Below are 18,957 nucleotides of genomic sequence, written 5' to 3' on the forward strand. Positions count from 1 at the left end.
GGGGCGGGGCGGGGCGGGACTCCGGCCACCCGGGCCACGCGCGCGCGTGCGCCCCCGCAAGGTCCGGCCCTTTCTCATCGGGGGCGCGCGCAGCCCGGCCAGCCCCGGCGCGAGCCTGCGGCGCCCTCCCTCGGCTTCGGCTCGTTCCGCCGCCGCGCGCGCCGCCGCGCGCGCCGCCGCGCGCGCCGCCGCGCGCGCCGCCGCGCGCGCCGCCGCGCGCGCCGCCGCGCGCGCCGCCCGCGCTCCCGCCGCGCCGGAGCTGCCAGCCCGGGAGCCAATTAGCGCTCGGAGGCCAGACGGCGGCCACTTCCTCGTCGCCCGGCCGCGCGCTCCGGAGGCTCGGGCGGCCGCGGGGCGGGGCGGGGCACGGCGCCGAGCGGCTCTGACTGCGTTCGCTAGTCCGACGGCCAAGGGTGGGCGCAGGTCCCTGAAGGCGTACCGCCGCACAGCAGACAAAAAGAAACTTTGGGGCCCCCGGCGTGCCGGCTGGCGGGGCGTTCGGTTGGCTTTTCGTGCTTGGTCTCGAGGCTCCGCCGCTCCAGGAAGCGCGATGTCGAAGCCGCCACCCAAACCGGTCAAACCAGGTAAGGGAGCTGCTCGCGGGGTCCCCTGGCCGCCTTGGTGCCCTGCGCTTCCTCTGCCACTTGGCAGGGCAGACCACGCACGTACCCGGCCTGGAGCCTCGCTCTCGGGAGCCGACCCACCGGGATGGGTCGCTTTGTTGCGTTCGCAGCGGGGAGGGAAGAGTTTTGGACAGCAAGAGGATTTCCAGGATTAAATTTTTTTTTTTTCTTTTAGAGAGGAGTCGCCCTCGATTTTGCGACATTATCATTCGCTGCAACTTTCTAGTGGGTGTGATGGCTACTTCCCATTGAAGCTTCACCAGAAGACAGGGATCTTGCCCCTCTTAAAGAAATACATATATGTATCTATGCCTTGCAATGGTCTTTTAGCCACTTCCTCCTTTTTTTCAGTGTGTGTCACTGTCAAGTTAGAGTTCTTGACCGGCCAGAGCGAACGGGAAGTGCTCTGCTTGCAGGGTGGGGTGGGTGAGCGAGTGTCCTTTGGGACTTTTGAGAGGAGCCGCTTTTGAAACTGACCTCGGGATCTTGGGGAAAGCATTTAGAAAACTCTGTACTCTAGCTCGTGGCGAGGAGAATCTAGGCTGCGGCAGAGTAATCTCGGCTGTTGCAGTTCGGGAGTGTCTCTTTATCGTGCTGTACAAGTCCACTGCCTCCGCTCCCCCAATGAATTTGCGGGGCTTAAGCTGGAGAGGGTGAGATTATTAAATTCCTCCAAGCAGTGTTCTTGGCCTACAGTCCCTGTTCATTTTTGATTCTATTCTTAGAATATTTTCTATGATATGGAGAAAGGAGAATGTGAAAGGGGCTGACGTATTTCAATTCAGTACTGTAACAAACTCGTGCATTCATTTGGTGAGTAATTACGGGAAACGTAGGAAATGGAAGATAAATGGCCCTGACACACTCTCGGGTTGTTTCTTCCAGTCTCCTGGAAGTTCAGTATCGCAGGAGCTGAAATGTGTCCTTTCACATCAAATTTAGAAGTAACCTTGGTTGCAAGTACTACACCTTTCATGATTATCTAGTTTTCTTTCTTTGCCATCATACTGTGGCAGTTTCAAGTCATTTTATTTGAAAATTATGTACAAACTCATATCTGTGACAGTCATTCACCGAGGACTTAAATTTTTTGGTGGACTGGGTGTGAAGGAAGTTGCTGGGACTTTGGCTTTGCTGCGAGCAAAGATGGGGCGGGGCTAGTGCTGGGTTCTGTGTTTCTTCCTAAGTGGAATCTGATGAGGAGTTTGCATTTTAAGAGCACGTGTAGGAGGTAAAATCAGATGTAAATCAGGACCTCAAGTATCCAACAAAGCCTTGTTGTTCTTCTTTGATCGCCGAACAAAGTACTTTATTTTAAAGAACGTCCTGAGAAGTCCATGAGCTTTTTCATTTCTCTAGACCTTCAAGTGATGTCTGTGCTGCAGCTGGGAAAGCATTGACTGCGATGTGCAAGGGTGTGCGTGAGTAGTCGGCCATAGTCAGGTTTGATGGAAGGATCCCACTGTTGCCGTTGGGGATACACTCCCACAAACTGTTTTGTTGTTGGACATTGCTGCATTCTCCTTCTCTTCAGCAAATCAGAAAGCAAATGTTTGAAAGAGCTTTGACTCCACACTGATTTTTAAATGAGATCTGAACTCAAGGTGACCACAGAAATCAGTTTGTGAGTTTACTCATTTATAGTGAGACATTCTACTTTCAATCAGAGTTGAGACATCGCATGGCCTGGCTTAATGGAAAACAAAACTGTCCTGTCCCATTAGAGTAGTGGCACGCACGTACTGAGTGCCAGGCACTGATCTAATCACTTTACATGTATTAACTCATTTACTTCTCACAACAACCCTGTTGGGTCAGTGCCATTATTGTTCCCATTGCACAGGCGAGGAAATTAAGGCAAGGCACAGAGAGGTTAAGTAACTTGCCCAAGGTCAGTAGCCGGTAGAGCGGAGCAGGCAGGATTAGTACTGAGGTCCCTCTGGTTTCAGAATCTGCGTTTCTTACTCATAATGCTGTTCTGCCTTAACATCACCGTGCACCATTCGCATTCATGGTCTTGTGTATGTTAGAGCTGGTGGGTGGGAGTGGAAAGGAAAGTGTCTCTGGTCCTCAGTCAGATTTTCAGATCACAGATGGCATATAAAGGTCACCCCCTGGCCAACAGCAGTGAGGAGAGTGGTGTTGAGCTCTACACTCTTATCCTGCACGCAAGATGCATGGGTGAAAAATGTCTGGAGCAGCTTGAAATTAGGGGTGGGGGGGGTGCATTTAATTTTTGGCTTCTTGATTTGTTTATACCCTGCCTCATCCCAGCTGTTAAGAAGGCAAGAAAGGGCCATGTAGAAGGAGGGAACAAGAATAAGAGGAAACCAGAGGAAAGGTTAGCTTACAGACATGCATGTCCCAAGGTCCTCCCGGGTTTCTAAAAGATGGCTATAGATTTGGCTCTCAGCTTCCGGCATAAAGATAAAAGATCAATTATAAGATTCCTACTCATCATAAAATTAAAATGTATTACTTGCTCTGAGGAGAGTTACTTTAATGACCCTGAGATCTGAGATCAACTTCCCATGGGTTCTTTCAAAGTGTTGGAGTGAACCGGACATCTCTGTAAGATGGTCTCTATCACGGTAGTAGTTCCTGTAGCTTCCTGCAGAGCAAGACCCCAGCAAAACAGCATGGTTCAAGTCCACACGCAGTGCCAAAAGGAGGGGAGCTAGGTGAGGGAGCACACAGGCCTTCATGGAAGATTTTAGTAGCAAGAGACATTAAGCTATAATGTCAGTAATATACCTATTGGGATGATTGCCATATGTCCCATAAGGGGACCATTTTCTTTTGTACCTTCCTGGGGTTACACCAGAGTGTGGGTTTGCAGCCACATCCAAAATTCATTTGCTAAACATTTCTTAATATATGCAGCTAATCTTTTAGGCCTCGTGCTAGATATTGGGGTTCCAAGGAACGATAAAATAGGGTCTCGCCCATGGAGGTGTCGAGCCTGATGGGGCAAATTTATGTATCTTAGACAATATCTTAGATTAACCTATATCTATAATTGGATGGCTGATCTTACCCATTTTGTTAAGAAAAATCTTGGTATTAAAAATAAAAGTAATATGTTTTTTCTACCTCTTTCTTTCTCCAAGCTTCAAAATATATATTTTTATTGTAGAAAATTTAGGAAATACATATAGAAAAACAATATATAAACATAGAAATACCATCCCTGCCTATCTAGTGATAATTACTGTTCTCAGGATTCTCCGAATCTATTTTATTCAAAAAAGAAGGCACAGTTATCCTCAGAAGTGTGTCTCAGTTTCAATTTTAAGTGGTTTGCTGTTGATTGGCTGATTTCCTACAGTCAGTAAATTATCATTTACACTCTGCTTGAAAATCAGTTGTCAGGGCGCCTGGGTGGCTCAGTCGATTAAGTGTCCGTCTTAGGCTCAGGTCATGATCTCACGGTTTGTGAGTTCCAGCCCCACATTGGGCTCTGTGCCGACAGCTCAGAGCCTGGAACCTGCTTCAGATTCTGTGTCTCCCTTGCTCTCTGCCCCTCCCCCACTTGCACTCTATCCCTCTGTCTCTCTCTCTCTCTCTCAAAATAAATAAACATTAAAAAAAATCAATTGTCACATTTTGACTTTTCCTTTCTTACTGATTTCCTTTTATAGGGTCACTTTTGGCCACTCAAGGTCTGTCATTGAAACTCTCCCCTCTAATTATTAGATGGGCCACCGTCTAATATGGTTTTTAGTCATGACTTAATAGTCTTTAGCTTATTCTCTATGGGACCCCCCCTCCTTCTTTGGGACCAATGTAGCCTCTCAGTTTTATAAATACAGCACTTTTTGTTCTTTTCAGCTGCCCTCCCAAGCCTTGCTGATCAATTAGGGTGAAGCCACCTGGCTTCTCAGAGTGGAGAGGACAGCTTGTATTCTCACAAAGACCTTTTTTTAAAAAGAGACTTTATTCTGAGACTTTATTCTGTAAAGATGGGCCAAAGGATATTGAATGAGATTTGAACTAGAATCGTCTCTTTCTAAGCCGGTTTGATTACCCTCCACTGTAGTTGGAAGCCTGATGTCTGACCTTGACCAGTTCTTTTAAATGGCTTATTGATCTTGGTGGTGGAAATAAAACAGCGTAAATATTTTATGTGTCTTATGAAAATAAATTCGTGGGACTTTGAAAAAGCAAATGTCAGTATTTGGGGTTCTTTTGTATTTACAATAAAAACATAAACTTCAAAGATGGCATACATATGCTGCTTATGTAACGCTGTTGAGAGGAAAAAGGTCTTCATCTAAAATGATCGGAACTTTTGTGTATTTTTTTTTCCCCTCTGAATAAATAAATTCATCAACGGTGAGATGGGGTTGGCTAGAAATGTGCACTTGGATAGTTTCCTTCATAAACGTGATGCTGCATTTATGCCTGGTGGCAGAATAAAGTTTGGAAAACATTCTGAAACTTCCAGAATGATGATTATGATGATGATAATAATAGCTAACATTTATTTGGCCCTAAGTATCCGGTACTATGCAAAGCATTTTATGTGTTCTATCTCATTTAGTTATTCTAACTTCCCTATGAGGTGGGTCCTAATATCCCCATTTTATGGGTGAAGTAGGACTTAATGAAGTCAACTAAGCCACTTAAAGGTCTCAGATGTAGGAAGTGGTGTTTTGGTTTGACCTGAGAATGGCACACCGGCCTTAAGTGCAAGCTATGTCTTTTGGACAGAGAAATCTATGAGGATCTATTAGATTGGCTTTTTTGTTTTTGTTTTTTAAATTGTTTTCACATTTATTTATTTTTGAGAGACAGAGCAAAGCAAAGCGTGTGTAGGGGAGGGGCAGAGAGAGACGTGGGGACACAGAGTCCAAAGTAGGCCCCAGGCTCTGAGCTGTCAGCACAGAGCCCGACGCGGGGCTCGAACTCACGGACCGCGAGATCATGACCTGAGCTGAAGTCGGACACTTAACCCACTGAGCCACCCAGGCGCCCCAAGGACTGGCTTTTGTTTCAGGCAGCCACCTTTATTGACTTAGGCAGTTGTGTGTTATTTGTTTGCATTTGTGTTGTATAACTCCCCTCTTTCAATGCTTCTGTATTAGACTCTGAGATACTTTTTGAGAGTAGAATAACCTTTTATTTCCTTGTAACTTTGCAGCAGCTAAACTTTTTATTCATGGCAAATACATAAAAAGTCTAGATACATCATAAAGTCCTTGTCCGGAAGAAGGTGGAGTGGGCTGTGGTTGGGAACATCTTCTAGCTACACTATAAAGCTGCAAAGGCTGGAGGCAGTATCCATCGGTACTATTTCTGGAAACAGTGGCGCCCTCTCCATCTTGTGTTCCAGCATTCACACAGCTTGACTCCAGTGTCACCAGTGCAGTGAGCTTTTCTGACACACCTGTGTAGGGGAGGAAAAAAATCTTCCCTCTACCTTCTTATGTTCTGTGTCCTGCAAATTAAGCTAATACAAAGTCGGATTAACAGGAAGAAAAGGCATACAAGTTTATTTGACATTTTCAGTTTTACCTGCACGGGGGCCATACACAAAAGAGGTGAAAATCCAAAGAAGGGGTTGATTTGAAAGCTTATGTGCCATTTTGGAAGCATGATACATCGTGGAGAAATGACTAGACAAAGGAAAGAGGGGTTTTGGTTTCTAGGGGCAGTAAATTATGGAAAGGTAAATATATAGGGAAGTAATCGAAGATAAGGATTATTTTAGTAAGGTTTGTTTGTGTAGACACAACTACCTGTCATCTCCACCTCTGATAATAAAAGTTTTCTTTCTTGTATGGGGAGAGAACTCCTTCATGAAGGAAATTTATGCCCTGCTTTTAGGCAGATGGGGAGAAGGAAGAGAGGCTTTGGAGGCAGAGAGGCTGTGTCTATTTTTTCTCAATTGCCTTCAGCTCAAAATACTTGCTATACCAAAGTGGCCTGCTTTGGAGTGGCATATTCTGACGCCCTTCACCTCATACTTCATGTCCGGTGAAAACCATTGCCAAAGTTGTACTCCGTTGTTTAATGCTCAGGGGAAGACAAAACACATGAGAGACCTAGAGAGAGAAGGAGAGACGGAGAGGGACGGAGAAACGTCTTTCAGTGGGCTAATGTGAGCCGTCACATCAAGATTTTGTATCAGTTTGTCAGTCATACTTCAGTAAAGCTGGGGAAAAAAAGACGATCAAAAATATTGGAGGAGTTTGGGGAAAAACTTACAGATAACAGTACAGAGAGAGCTCCCTGGTGCTTTTGAACGGTCACGTGATATTCCACTGTATCTATTTACCCAGACCCACATTAGATGGTTGCACAGTAGATTAGAATGCACTTTTAGATTGTTTCCATATTTACGTAGTTACAACAGCCTAGCTGCTTGCTTGGCGTGAGTTGATCTGCAAGAGAAAGTCCTGGAGGTCTGATTGTTGAATCAGAGTGTATGTGCATCGTCATTTTCGTAGACGTTTCCGAAATGCTCTCCAAAAAGGTTTTACCAGTTTACCTTCCTACCAAAAATGTGTGCACATGCCTTAAACAGAAAAATTTCAGTGCATAGGATAGGAGACAGGAATCAAAGCGCTGGGAAGTCCAAAGCAGAGAATTTTGAGGACGCTTGGGGTGTGTCACCTAAGGGGGAAATTTAAGCAGAGTCTTGAATGCTGAGTAAGAGTTTGCTAGGCAGAAAAAGCGGGAAATGTCATTTGACTCGGGCACAATGAGATAACTTGGTATGTCCTCCAATCTCGGTTTGCCTGACTGCTTGAAGCTGAGCTCCCCTCTCTCAGAGAAGCCAGGGGACTTGGTCTGCACACACGGAGCTGTGAACTGGAGAAATTTGTTCTGAATTAAAGAGAAAGCCGTCGGCCTGGAGTAAGAGATTGTGGAAAACAGTACTGCTCCCTGCAGAAAGTGAGACTGTCCGCGTGTCAGCCCTGTGCACGCGTATCTGCTTGTCTGTTTGTCAGGATGTTAACAATGGCTGTGGGCGTTTGGGGTGCAGCCAAATGTTAAAGAGGGTCACAGCTTAAAGTCACTTAAGTCGCTGGTGGGACTGTGGTGGCCACTTCCTCTTAATGAATTCTTGCTAGTCACTTCCCACTTTATGCTTGGGCATCTGTAGAATTTTTAGAAAATCACAAGGCAAATTCCTCACCCTACTCTTGGCGTAGGACTTGGGGGAGAGTTTTGTATTTGTGGATTTGATTGACATGGGATTTAAAAACTCTTTAGCATCCCTTAGAACTTGATGGACTACTTTGGTTTAATATTCTTGGGACCAAAGAATGCACGGAACGTGGTCCTTTCCTAGTCTGGGGCGCTGGATTTCCAGGGAGCCTGAGGCAGTTTGAATTCAAGTTAAGGAAGACTCTAGAGACCCAACTCAGTCTATTCTCCTGCTGGAGGGTCTGTCTCAGGCCCCCTCACAAGGATCTGAAGGCAGCCTTGAAGTCTCTGTGCCATCCTTTGATCCAGGGATTTTGCTTGGTTCTGATAAAGTCATGGATTCTATTAAGGGATTCCCTCAGCTAACAGGAGACATTTGAATCGACTCACTTGCATGAGACAAAGAAATGACTTCCACCTGGAGAGTATTCTGGAGCGGCTGGGTCTTCCGGAAACCTCCTAATCCGACCCATGCCTTGGGGGGACCTGCCTCCGAGTCCTAGCTCCCCGAGCATGGGGCGAAGCCCCTGGCCTTTTGTCACATCTGGCGGGCATCTCAGACCACAGAGTATCTTAGATTCCCTTGCTTGACAAAACGAGACTCTTGTGTGTCTAAAATGTTGCTTACCCAGGTTTACAGGATTTTGCGGCTGCGTTTTGGGCCTGTTGTTTTGATGAGTCAGCACAAGCTTGTCGACTGTGGCCCTGGGAGGACCTAAACAGAAGGTATTCTTGCTGGTTTTTTAGGCAGGAAACTGGCTGTGAAACACTCATCGCAACAGAAACCTGTCCCTCCAAAGTTCGTCTTCTTTATTTTTGTTTTTTAAAGTTTGTTTTGAGGGGCGCCTGGGTGGCTCGGACTTCGGCTCAGGTCATGATCTCTCAGTCCATGAGTTTGAGCCCTGCGTCAGGCTCTGTGCTGACAGCTCAGAGCCTGGAGCCTGTTTCAGATTCTGTGTCTCCCTCTCTCTGACCCTCCCCCATTCATGCTCTGTCTCTCTCTGTCTCAAAAATAAGTAAAAACATTAAGAAAAAAAATTTTAAAAAAAAGTTTGTTTTGAGAGAGAGAGAGAGAGAGAGAGAGAAAGAGAGAGAGAGGAGGGGAGGGGCAGAGGGAGAGGGAGAGAGAGAATCCCAAGCAGGCTCTGCACCATCAGCGTGGAGCCCATCGCAGGGCTCGAACTCGCCAACCGTGAGATCGTGACCTGAGCCAAAATCAAGAGTAGGATGCTTAACTGACTGAGCCACCTAGGTGCCCACAAAGTTCATTTTCTTAATACTGTGTCAAACTTGACGTTCTCAGCCTTATTCTTCTGTTAGGGAATAAGTCATTCCCTTTTATTCCTCTGCACTCAGGTTCTAAATATGAGTCACGCAAGCAGCTGCCGACCAGAACCTGGGCCTATGAACTGCTGAACCGTGAAGTAAGAGTCACTGCTTAGGGGTGACTGTCCACTTCCTCTTTCAGGGAGCCTGTCACATCGACAGGCTTACTTCTAGTACTTGCTTAATGCCTTCCTGCTCTCGAGGGCCAATTCTGTACCTAAGTATTGGGGCTCTAAAGGGTGCCTAGGACTTGACGCTGGCTTGATAGGAGCTCTGTTCTCCACAATGGGCTCAGGCCCACTTTCTGATTTTTGGTTGGTACTAGGTCTCTTGGTGTCTTGCCGTCCGGTCTAGCACTTTTTTGTTTACTGGCACAGGAAATCTGCTTCCTAGTTTGCCCTGAGTCCTTGTCATTGGCCTGCTTTTTCCCTGCTTAGGATACCTGCTCCGTATCACGTGGACCTTTGGCTAACACACCTGTGTCTTTCTGACGTACTATGACCCTAAGATTAGTGTGGGTCTCTGTCTACTCTTGAATGGATTTCCCCTTGGTCTGCCTTCATTTTCCAGAACTAACCTTTGGCAGACCTGAATGTCACAGCCAACTAGCTGTTGGTTAAGCTCTCATTATTGTACCTCAAGGAGTCAGGGCCGCATGTCCAGAGAGCCTTCCAAGAGTATCTCGCTGAAGACTGAAGTTTTCCTCTGAAGTCACCTGGAACTTGGTTCCTTCTACTCTTTAATTCCCCAGGGTTCTGGGAACAAAGTCACTGATTCACATTTGATGAACAAATTGATCTGCAGTGTTAAACAAATCACTGATTTATCAACATCCCCTTCCCAAAGGTATTTACATTAAAGAATAAGATAAGCTAAACACAAGATTCCCGAAAAGAATTACCTTTTTAAATGAACCACTCTAATGGTAGGACTTCAGGCATGAAGACAGGCTCATAGGGTGATATAAGACCGAGCTGTGATTTGGAGGAGGCGGAGGCAGAATACAGTAATGGGTGCCTGGGTGGCTCAGTTGGTTAAGGGTCCCACTCGTGGTTTCTGTTCTGGTCGTGATCTCCTGGTTCGTGGGACTGAGCCCTGCATCAGGCTCTGTGCTGACAGCGTGGAGCCTGCTTGGGATTCTCTGTCTTTGTCTCTCTGCCCCTCCCCCAGTTATGTACCCCCCCCCCCCCGCAAATAAATAAATAAATAATTAAACATTAAAAAAAAGAATATAGTAATGGAAAATGGACATTAGTTTGGAAATAAAGTTCTGGCCCCCATTCTTTTATTGACTTGCTGGGTCACCTTGATGAGTGAGACCACACCCATTCTGGTCCTAGGTTTCTTCATTTGCTTCTAAGTATTCATTGCCTGAGACTAACTTTTCAAATAATCCCACAGGTTTCTACATCATTTCATTCTGTGCTGCTTCTGGAGCCATGGGACATTTTCAGTGGTCCTCTACCCACTGCATTGCTGCTTCCAGTGCTCAGGGCCAGACGATTGTCCACAGATGGAAGCATTAAATACTTGAAGGACTTTTTCCTAAGTCCAGATTTCCATGACAGAGAGAGGGGAAAGGATGGGAAGAGGGTTTGGGTGGAGACATAATATATTCTTAATTAGACCTGATCTGATTTTACTTAGACTCTAGCTACATAGGACAGTGGAGTTTGTTTTTGTTACTGTTTTTTTTTTTTCCTCAGTTGCCTACAGGCATACAGCATCAGGGTGGCCCTGCAGAAATGTGCCCAATGACATTCCAGTGGCAAAAAAAAAAAAAAAAAAATTGTCATTCCTGAATGGCTCTTGGGACTTTTATGTTTGAAAAATGTATAAAGTCAATTATAACTCAGTGACATCAACTCTGTAGATTTGAGATTTAAGAATATACTGCTAGTTTTTTGAAATTAAGTCTCTGTGCAAAATATTGTTCTCCCATCTTGTTTTTTCCTGTCTGTTTTGGAAGTGACAATTTTAAGCCGTGAATTCAAGTTCAGACCTTGCTTTGTAGCAGTTCTCAAATTTCATTCCAGGAAGGAGGGTTTTCAGTGCTTCTCTTCAGAAGAGAGACACTTGTTCCACCAAGAGATTGGTTCTCAGTCCACCTGTCACTTTGTAAGTTACATAGGGCTCACACAGAAACCAGAAGCTGGGGTGCCTGGGTGGCTCAGTTGGTTAAGCGTCCAGCTTCAGCTCAGGTCATGATCTATCTCATGGCTCGTGAGTTCAAGCCCCACGTCAGGCTCTGTGCTGACAGCTCAGAGCTTGGAGCCTGCTTTGGATCTGTGTCTCCCTCTCTCTCTCACTCTGTCTCACACTCTCTCTCAAAAATAAAATAAAAACATAAAAAAATATTAAAAAACCCAGAAGCCACCTTGTTTGTTTTAATTTTTTTTTTAATGTTTATTATTGAGAGACAGAGAGACACAGAGCATGAACAGGGGAGGGATAGAGAGAGGGGGAGACACAGAATCTGAAGTAGGCTCCAGGCTCTGAGCTGTCAGCACAGAGCCCGACGTGGGGCTCGAACTCACAGATGGCGAGATCACGACCTGAGCCAAAGTCGGTCGCCCAACCAACTGAGCCACCCAGGCACCCCTTGTTTGTTTGTTTTTAAAGAAAATAATATTTATATACTCCTAAGGATATAATGATAAATTTAAGAACATAACATTGTACATTGTATCCTGATCAGAATAAATGTTATTGCTCTAATTTTAGAACTAAAAAAAATTGTTCGTAGTTAGAAATTGAGTATTAAGTCTCTACTAAATGTCTTAAGACCATAGGTAAAGAAACTGGAGTTTGTTAGACCAGATGATGAGAGAAGGCAGGTTACTTCTGTAGCTGGACAGTGGGTACTGAAGGAGAGCGAACTCCTAGTAATTATTATGAAAGCCTGCAATTTACACAACCCACTGCATGTCGGTGGGAAGCCACCATCCAAGAGAGCACAGAACTTTCCCTCTTCTGTCCCTGTGGACTGGGGTTTTCACTGTCATCCCATCCACATTGTAAACAGCAAGTGTTTCTTCAGTCTCAAGGATTTAGGAGGGGCTGTATGCCTAGACATTTTAGGGCACATTCCAATGTCTCCATCCCCTGCCTTCCCTCAGCCGATGACCCCGTGTTCATAAAATGATAAATGATCGTCTGGGCATCCATGAATGAAAAGGAGTTAACAACACACACACACACACACACACACACACACACACACACACACACACACAAATCCATGAGCACTTTGCAGCCTCAGGAATGGGTGTGAAAGGTACCCTGGGCCTTGGAGCGGCTGAGATTTTAGCCGCCGAATCTAAGTACAAGACCCTCAGGAGTGTGCTGTCATAGCTCCTGCCCAGGCCTTGAGTAGAAGGGAGATTTTCATCAGAACGATCCTGTAATTACCCTATTTTAATTACAGCCCCAGAAAACCACAGCTTTTCACTTGTCTGGCCTTACCACTCTCTAGGGGAAATCCAACCCTATTCTCCTTCCTCCTACGAGCATCTGATCTGGTGTGGGAAAATACCTGAGCATTTCTTTGGGTTAACATTCTCCCTTTTCTGGGAGCCACTTGGATTCCTGGGGTCTTTCCAGGCCTCCAGAGCTGTGTCTAAACCCTCCTTTCCGTAAACCGTCTAGACTTAAGGGACTAGGCAAGTTGGGAGAAGGAACTGATCACCTGGGGCATCCTCCCTGCCTGGGCTGAACCTTCAGTGAGCTGCCAGGTGTGGCCCTGGAATGGCCACAAGGTGTTAGGGCCACCAGGCCCCTCGAGGCTCACCACTTTCAGGATAGGAACCAGACCCTCAGGAAAAGGTAGTAAACCTTGTAAAGGAGCACCGTTGTCTGTCTTGACAGAGGATGCAACTAGGGAGTAATTTCCAGTTTAAAGGTTGTTGTATTAGTAAGTAGATGATCTTGGAAGAAATGAGCGTCTTAGACATCTTGTTGATTTCCTACAGATGGCCTCTCTGAACCCACTCTCCTGTCTTGGGTTCTGTTGTACTTTTGAATATGGGCTTTGGCAGAGTCTCGTGTCTGTGCTGCAGAAGAAAATTTGAGTCCTTTTGTTTTCTGAATGGAGAGGAGCTCAGTTTCAGGGGTATTGCCAGTCATTGCCCTCTCATTAGTTTCTCCTGCTGTGTTTGATAATGTTTGCCATTCATCCAGAGTTTGTATTGTTATATGAGAGTTCTGGTGTTAATGAGAAGTAGTAAAATGCCCTCAGCTACAGATCTGGCCCCTGTGTGGCCATCAGGTAAGCTTCAAGTGAACACCTTGCTTAAGTTCGGTCTATGTCTCTAGAAATTTTCTTTTTTTGTTCTTAGATACGGTGTGTATCTTTGTCCTTATATCAGGTTTTAAAGGGGCCTTTTAAGTAAAGGAGACATTTTTATCATCATGTTGTCTTGCTAGCATGGATTTTTTTTTAATGTTTATTTTTGAGACAGAGAGAGGGACAGAGAGCAGGACGGGGGGAGGGGCAGAGCGAGAAGGAGACACAGAATCCCAAGCAGGCTTCAGGCTCTGAGCTGTCAGCACAGAGCCTGACATGGGGCTTGAACCCACAAACCGTGAGATCATGACCTGAGCCGAAGTTGGACTCTCAACCAACTGAGCCACCCAGGCGCCCCACTAGCATGGGTCTTTATAGAGGGCTAAGACCAAGGCCTTTTTTGTTGTTGTTCTGGCAACTTTTTACCTCCTGGGTACAATTGTAATTTTCCAATGAATTGGGCATTCATGAAGTCTGAATTTTAAGCTTGTCCACTTATTATTTGCTCAAAATGAAAAAAAAAATTTTTTTCTTGAAATAAAAATAATTTCTAAGGCCATTTTTAGTATTTTATAATCTGAGAGCGCTTCATTATTGCCAAGATTACCAGATATCTAAATCTGAATGAATTTCCATTTGGCCCCTGGACACTGGTTACACACATTCATATGTTAAATGCTCCGGCCTGGTGTATTTTCAGACTGTGAGTGGTGACCCAGTGGTAGGTCACAAAGTCTGTGTAGTGTGCGATGACTAGCATCTTGATAAGAAGGAAGGAAAGAGAATAGAGCAAGAATAGAAGATACCAGAGAGAATCAGTGAAAGTAAGGATAAGTTGGGTTTTTTTTTTTGGAAGCTGTGTTTTAGGGGTGAGTGTGTGTGTGTGTGTTTCCTGAGCCCTGCTGTGCAACGTATTTCTTAATGTGGGTCTCGGAGACATTTGAGACATCTCTGCCCAGTCTGCTTATGTCTCCAGGCAGCAAGTATCTCTCCTGCCGGGCTCAGGCCCACGGATTTCCGTGACTTTCCTCCTCCCCCCTGCCTGGCCTCCGGGCCTCTGTCTGCATACAGGCTCCGAATTCTGGGTGTGCCCTGCTCCTCTTTCATTGGCAACTCCTCTTATCTTTCCAGAGACAAAGTGCATGCCACCTCTTGTGCAGGCTGCACTGACCTACAGGTCTCCCACCGTCAGTGTGGCTTACGTGTCACCCTCGGCATCGTGGTTGCTTATCTCCCCACTGACTGTGTGTGTGTGTGTGTGTGTGTGTGTGTGTGGTGAGATCAAGGAGGCAAAGAGGACTCAATATTAAAAAATACTCTGCTGGGGCACCTGGGTGGCTTAGTCCGTTAGCATCTGACTCTTGATTTCAGCTGAGGTCATGATCTCATGGTTCGTGAGTCCGACCCCCACGTTGGGCTCTGTGCTGACAGCGGGGAGCCTGCTTGGGATGCTCTCTGTCCCTTTCTGCCCCTCCCCACTCACTCCCTCTCTCAAAAATAAATAAACTAATAAAAAAAAGAGACCACCTCTGCTGACAGAGTACAGATAACATGAGTTGTGCTTCAATAGGGCATTGGAAGAAACCATGTTTTCCTGATTGTATGTGGGATTCCCATTCTTTGTGGACAATTTACAAAGTAAAGGAAGAAAATAAACCTGGCTCATAGTGGCACCACCCAGAGTAACTGTTAGCATTTTGATGTTGTTTTTTTCTGCTGTTTCTTCCATGCATAGATTGTGTAGGTAATATTACCATCAAACCAGCACTTTTTATATAAGCCTATTCCCCAAAAGCTGATTTTTAAAGGTCGCGATAAACCTTTTTATTGTTTTTACTGTTGAATCTCTATTCCCACGTGGGTACATTTACATGTTCATGCGATTCTGTCTCTTTTATAATCCTATATTCATAGCTGTTGTGAGCTCAGTGTTTATGTTCCCCCAGAACTCATACCCCCTGTGTGGTGGTATTTGGAGATGGGCCTTGGGGAAGCATTTAGGGTTAGAGTCAGTCATGAGGATGGGGCCCACATGGTGGGATTAGTGGTTTTCTAAGAAGGGAGAATCTCTCTGTATATACTTCTGCATACTAAGGCCGTGTGGACACACGGTGGGAAGGCAGCCATGTGCATGTGAGGAAGAGGGTTCTCACCAGAAACTAGGTTGGCTCGTATCTTCACCCGAGACTGCCCAGCCTCCAGAGCTGTGAGAAATTAACGTCTGTGTAAACCACCCAGATTGTCGCATTTTATTATGGCACCTTGCATAGATTAAAGACAGTAGCTATAGGTTTCAAAAATGGCAACTTAAAACTTACATTTAATTCTTTGATAGCCCTTCAGAGATGTAATATTACGTATTATACTTTCTTTGCTTAACAAAAATGTGAAGATTTCTCTGCTGGGGTGTGATAAATGTTAAATTCTCTTATGTATGGGAGCAAGATTAGGGTAAATGACCTCATGTCCTTGCCAATGACGCTAAAGACACAAGGAATGACCCCTCACATCAGCTAAAAATTTGTAATAAATGGTAATAGCTAAACTTGTGGGTGCATAAAATACCTTAGGAACTTCATTAAGTCCTTTACGTAAATTGACTTGTTCATTCTCACTTAATCCCAGCCTGCTGGCATCATCCAGAGTCCTGAGACCAGAAGCCCTGGGTTTAAACTCCATGTCTGCCCCTTTCTAGTTGTGTAGATTTGGAGTAGTTACTTGTCTTCTCTAACCTCAGTTACCCCAGCTATATAGTAGGCTACATACATAAAGTATTTATTTCCCAGGATTTTTTTCAAGTTTTTTTTTTAAATGTTTATTTATTTTTGAAAGAGTGCAAGCAGGAGAGGGGCAGAGAGAGGGGGGCTGAGGATCCGAAGCCGGCTCTGCACTGACAGCAGTAAGCCCCATGCAGGGCTCCAACTCATGAACAGCGAAGTCATAACCTGAACCGAAGTTAGTTACTTAACTGACTGAGCCACCCAGGTCACCCCCGCATTTTTTTTAACTTTATTTATTTGAGAGAGAGCGAGAACGAGAGCACGCGTGCGCACGTGCGAGAGAGAAGGCCCAAGTGAGGGAGGGGCAGAGAGAAAATCCCAAGCAGGCTCCAGGCTGTCAGTCCAAAGGCCAACACAGAGCTTGAACTCACGAACCATGAGATCGTGACCTAAGCCGAAATCGTGTCGGATGCCCAACTGACTGAGCCACCCAGGCGCCCCCTGCCCAGGGTTATTTTGAAGATTAAATGGGTTGTGGCAAATCAGCACTTTGCATGGTACTTGGTTCGTGGTAAGTGTCCCATAAACATGGGTTTAGATGGGGAATTCCGTTTTGGATGAAAGATTTTAGTGTTAGAGAATCTTCTGTCTCAATCTTGGATGTATAGACAACCAGTCATTTCACATAGGATGAGGCTGAAACCCACACTGCTTGTGGAGTCTGTGAGAGACTGATTTGGACCCTTCCTGCTGGGGCTAATGCTCCTGTGGTCTGACTCGTTACTAACAGGAATAGGGGCCAGAGGATAGGGGTAGGCAGACTTTCTTCCATAAAGATCCACATAGTAAATATTTTAGGCTTTGTGGGCCACAGATGCTTCCTGTTGCACTGCTCAACTCTGCCATCATAGAGTGAAAGCAGCCATAGAACAGAATGTATATATGGGTTCTGTTCCAATAAAACTTTACTTACCGACACTGCAATTTAAATTTCAGATAATTTTCATGTGTCTTGTAATATTATTATTCCTTCGATCCTCCTGCTCCCCAGCCATTAAAAATGTAAAACCTTATGGGGCACCCGGGTGGTTCAGTCGGTTAAGTGTCCGACTTCAGCTCCGGTTATGATCTCATGGTTCGTGAGTTCAAGCCCTGCGTTGGTCTCTGTGCTGACAGCTCAGAGTCTGGTGTCTGCTTTGGGTTCTGTGTTTCCCTCTGTCTGCCTCCTCCCCCATTTGTGTGCTCTCTCGCTCTCTCTCTCTCTCTCTCTCTCTCTCAAAAATAAACATTAAAAATTTTTTTTTTTAAAAAGTAAAATCATTCTTAGTTCCTGGGTCATGCAATCACTGTTGCTGTCATGGGTCGGCCCTTGGATTCATCTTGCCTTTTGCAGAAAGTAGTATGACCAGTGTCACCTTTTTAAGTTAAATTCCAAGGTCTGAAATAAAGATTTCTCTTAAGTCCCTGTGGGGTCCTCAAAGTGACTTTGGAAGCAGTTTGTCTGGGAGTGAAGGGTCTTTGGGGGCCATTGCTTCCTCTCTGATTTTTAGCCAGTCAAGACATAGTTGGCAACGAGTGTGTCCTTTGAAATTTTGAACCCTGTTCTTTGGGACTTTTATGCTATACCGCGGAGAAGAAAGAAAAATAACCAGTAGCTATGGCTCCTGAAGATGTAAAAGTAACCAAGTTTGCTGAAAGGCCCTGAAAAGTATAAGGAAAAGAAAAAATGGATAAGAAAGGCACACTGTTAATAAACAGAACCCTCTTGTCAGAAAACACACTGGCTACTGTTTTTAACGAGTCTGGCATTCCTGCAGCTGAAATCAAGACACGTTTCAAATTCTTCAGTGGCTTTTTTTTTTTTTTTTCTGGATTGGTTGAGGTGGTGTTGGTGTGAGGAGAGATGAAAATATTATGTTCTTATTTTTTTATTAGTATATCCTTTAAAGGCACATATGCAAATAGAATTCATTGGAGTTGACTTAATGAATCCGAGAATGGAAGTGCGAGGAAAGAAACATCCTTTATGGTGGAAACTCTTAAACGTTGTGCTCGCACGATGATTTTCTCTGCAAGGATCATAGCCTCTGTGTTTCATCTTCAAGAGCAGTGGGCTTTTGTGGAATGACATGCATAGAGATCTTTACCAAGAAGCCTATTCTGAACTAACCACCTCATTTATGGGCGTTGGAATCCACAAAGCCCAGGGGAGCCTGTGTTGACCCAACAGAGCACAGCTGTTTCCTCTTACCCTGCAGGCGAAATGATGGCCTTGACTCTTGGATACTATCATGTACACTCCCTCTGTTTTGTTTTTGAGCAGAAAACATCCTGTTTCATCCTGCATGTTTAATGGAATAATTTAAATATGTGTAGTAGAAATACTATTAATACTTTTATTTGCCCTGAGAGTATTCGAAGGCGGTGACAGTTTTTTCATACCCACAGAGTATAAGTTAAGAAGTGATATTCCCTGCATTCTCTTAGACAAATGTGATAACTCTGTGTATATGGTAAATTCTTATTTTTCCATGATGTTCCCTTATTCAAATAATTCTCTTCCTTCTCTTTCTTTTCAAAAGCTCCAGTGTCGGTTCTAACTCTCTGGGGCATATTGGAGAATATTAGTTTTTACATGCGAGCTGAATTTTGAAAATAGAGGAAATATTATTCATTCTTTAGAGAGTCCTGTACAGATCCCTCATTTGATCAGATAGTGTGGTCACTTTTAAACTTTTTTTTTACTTTGATCTTCAGTAGGGTACATATTTTATCCAATGATCTGATACGTACAAAAGTACACACACATACACACTAGACCATAGGGATACACAGGAATTCACCTTAA

At 44.9% G+C, this 18,957-nt stretch overlaps 1 protein-coding gene across 1 annotated transcript in view; it reads left to right on the forward strand.

The window, feature by feature from the left end:
• Positions 1-243: 243 nt before the first annotated feature.
• OSTF1 (osteoclast stimulating factor 1) overlaps positions 244-18,957 on the forward strand; it is a 56,595-nt gene continuing 37,881 nt past the window's right edge. The window contains exon 1 of the mRNA XM_007077503.2: positions 244-584. Within this exon, the coding sequence (XP_007077565.1) occupies positions 551-584 (34 nt within the window). The 5' untranslated portion in view covers positions 244-550. The remainder of the gene's footprint in view (positions 585-18,957) is intronic.

Source organism: Panthera tigris, chromosome D4 (genome assembly GCF_018350195.1).
Source record: "Panthera tigris isolate Pti1 chromosome D4, P.tigris_Pti1_mat1.1, whole genome shotgun sequence".
Lineage (NCBI taxonomy): Eukaryota > Metazoa > Chordata > Mammalia > Carnivora > Felidae > Panthera > Panthera tigris.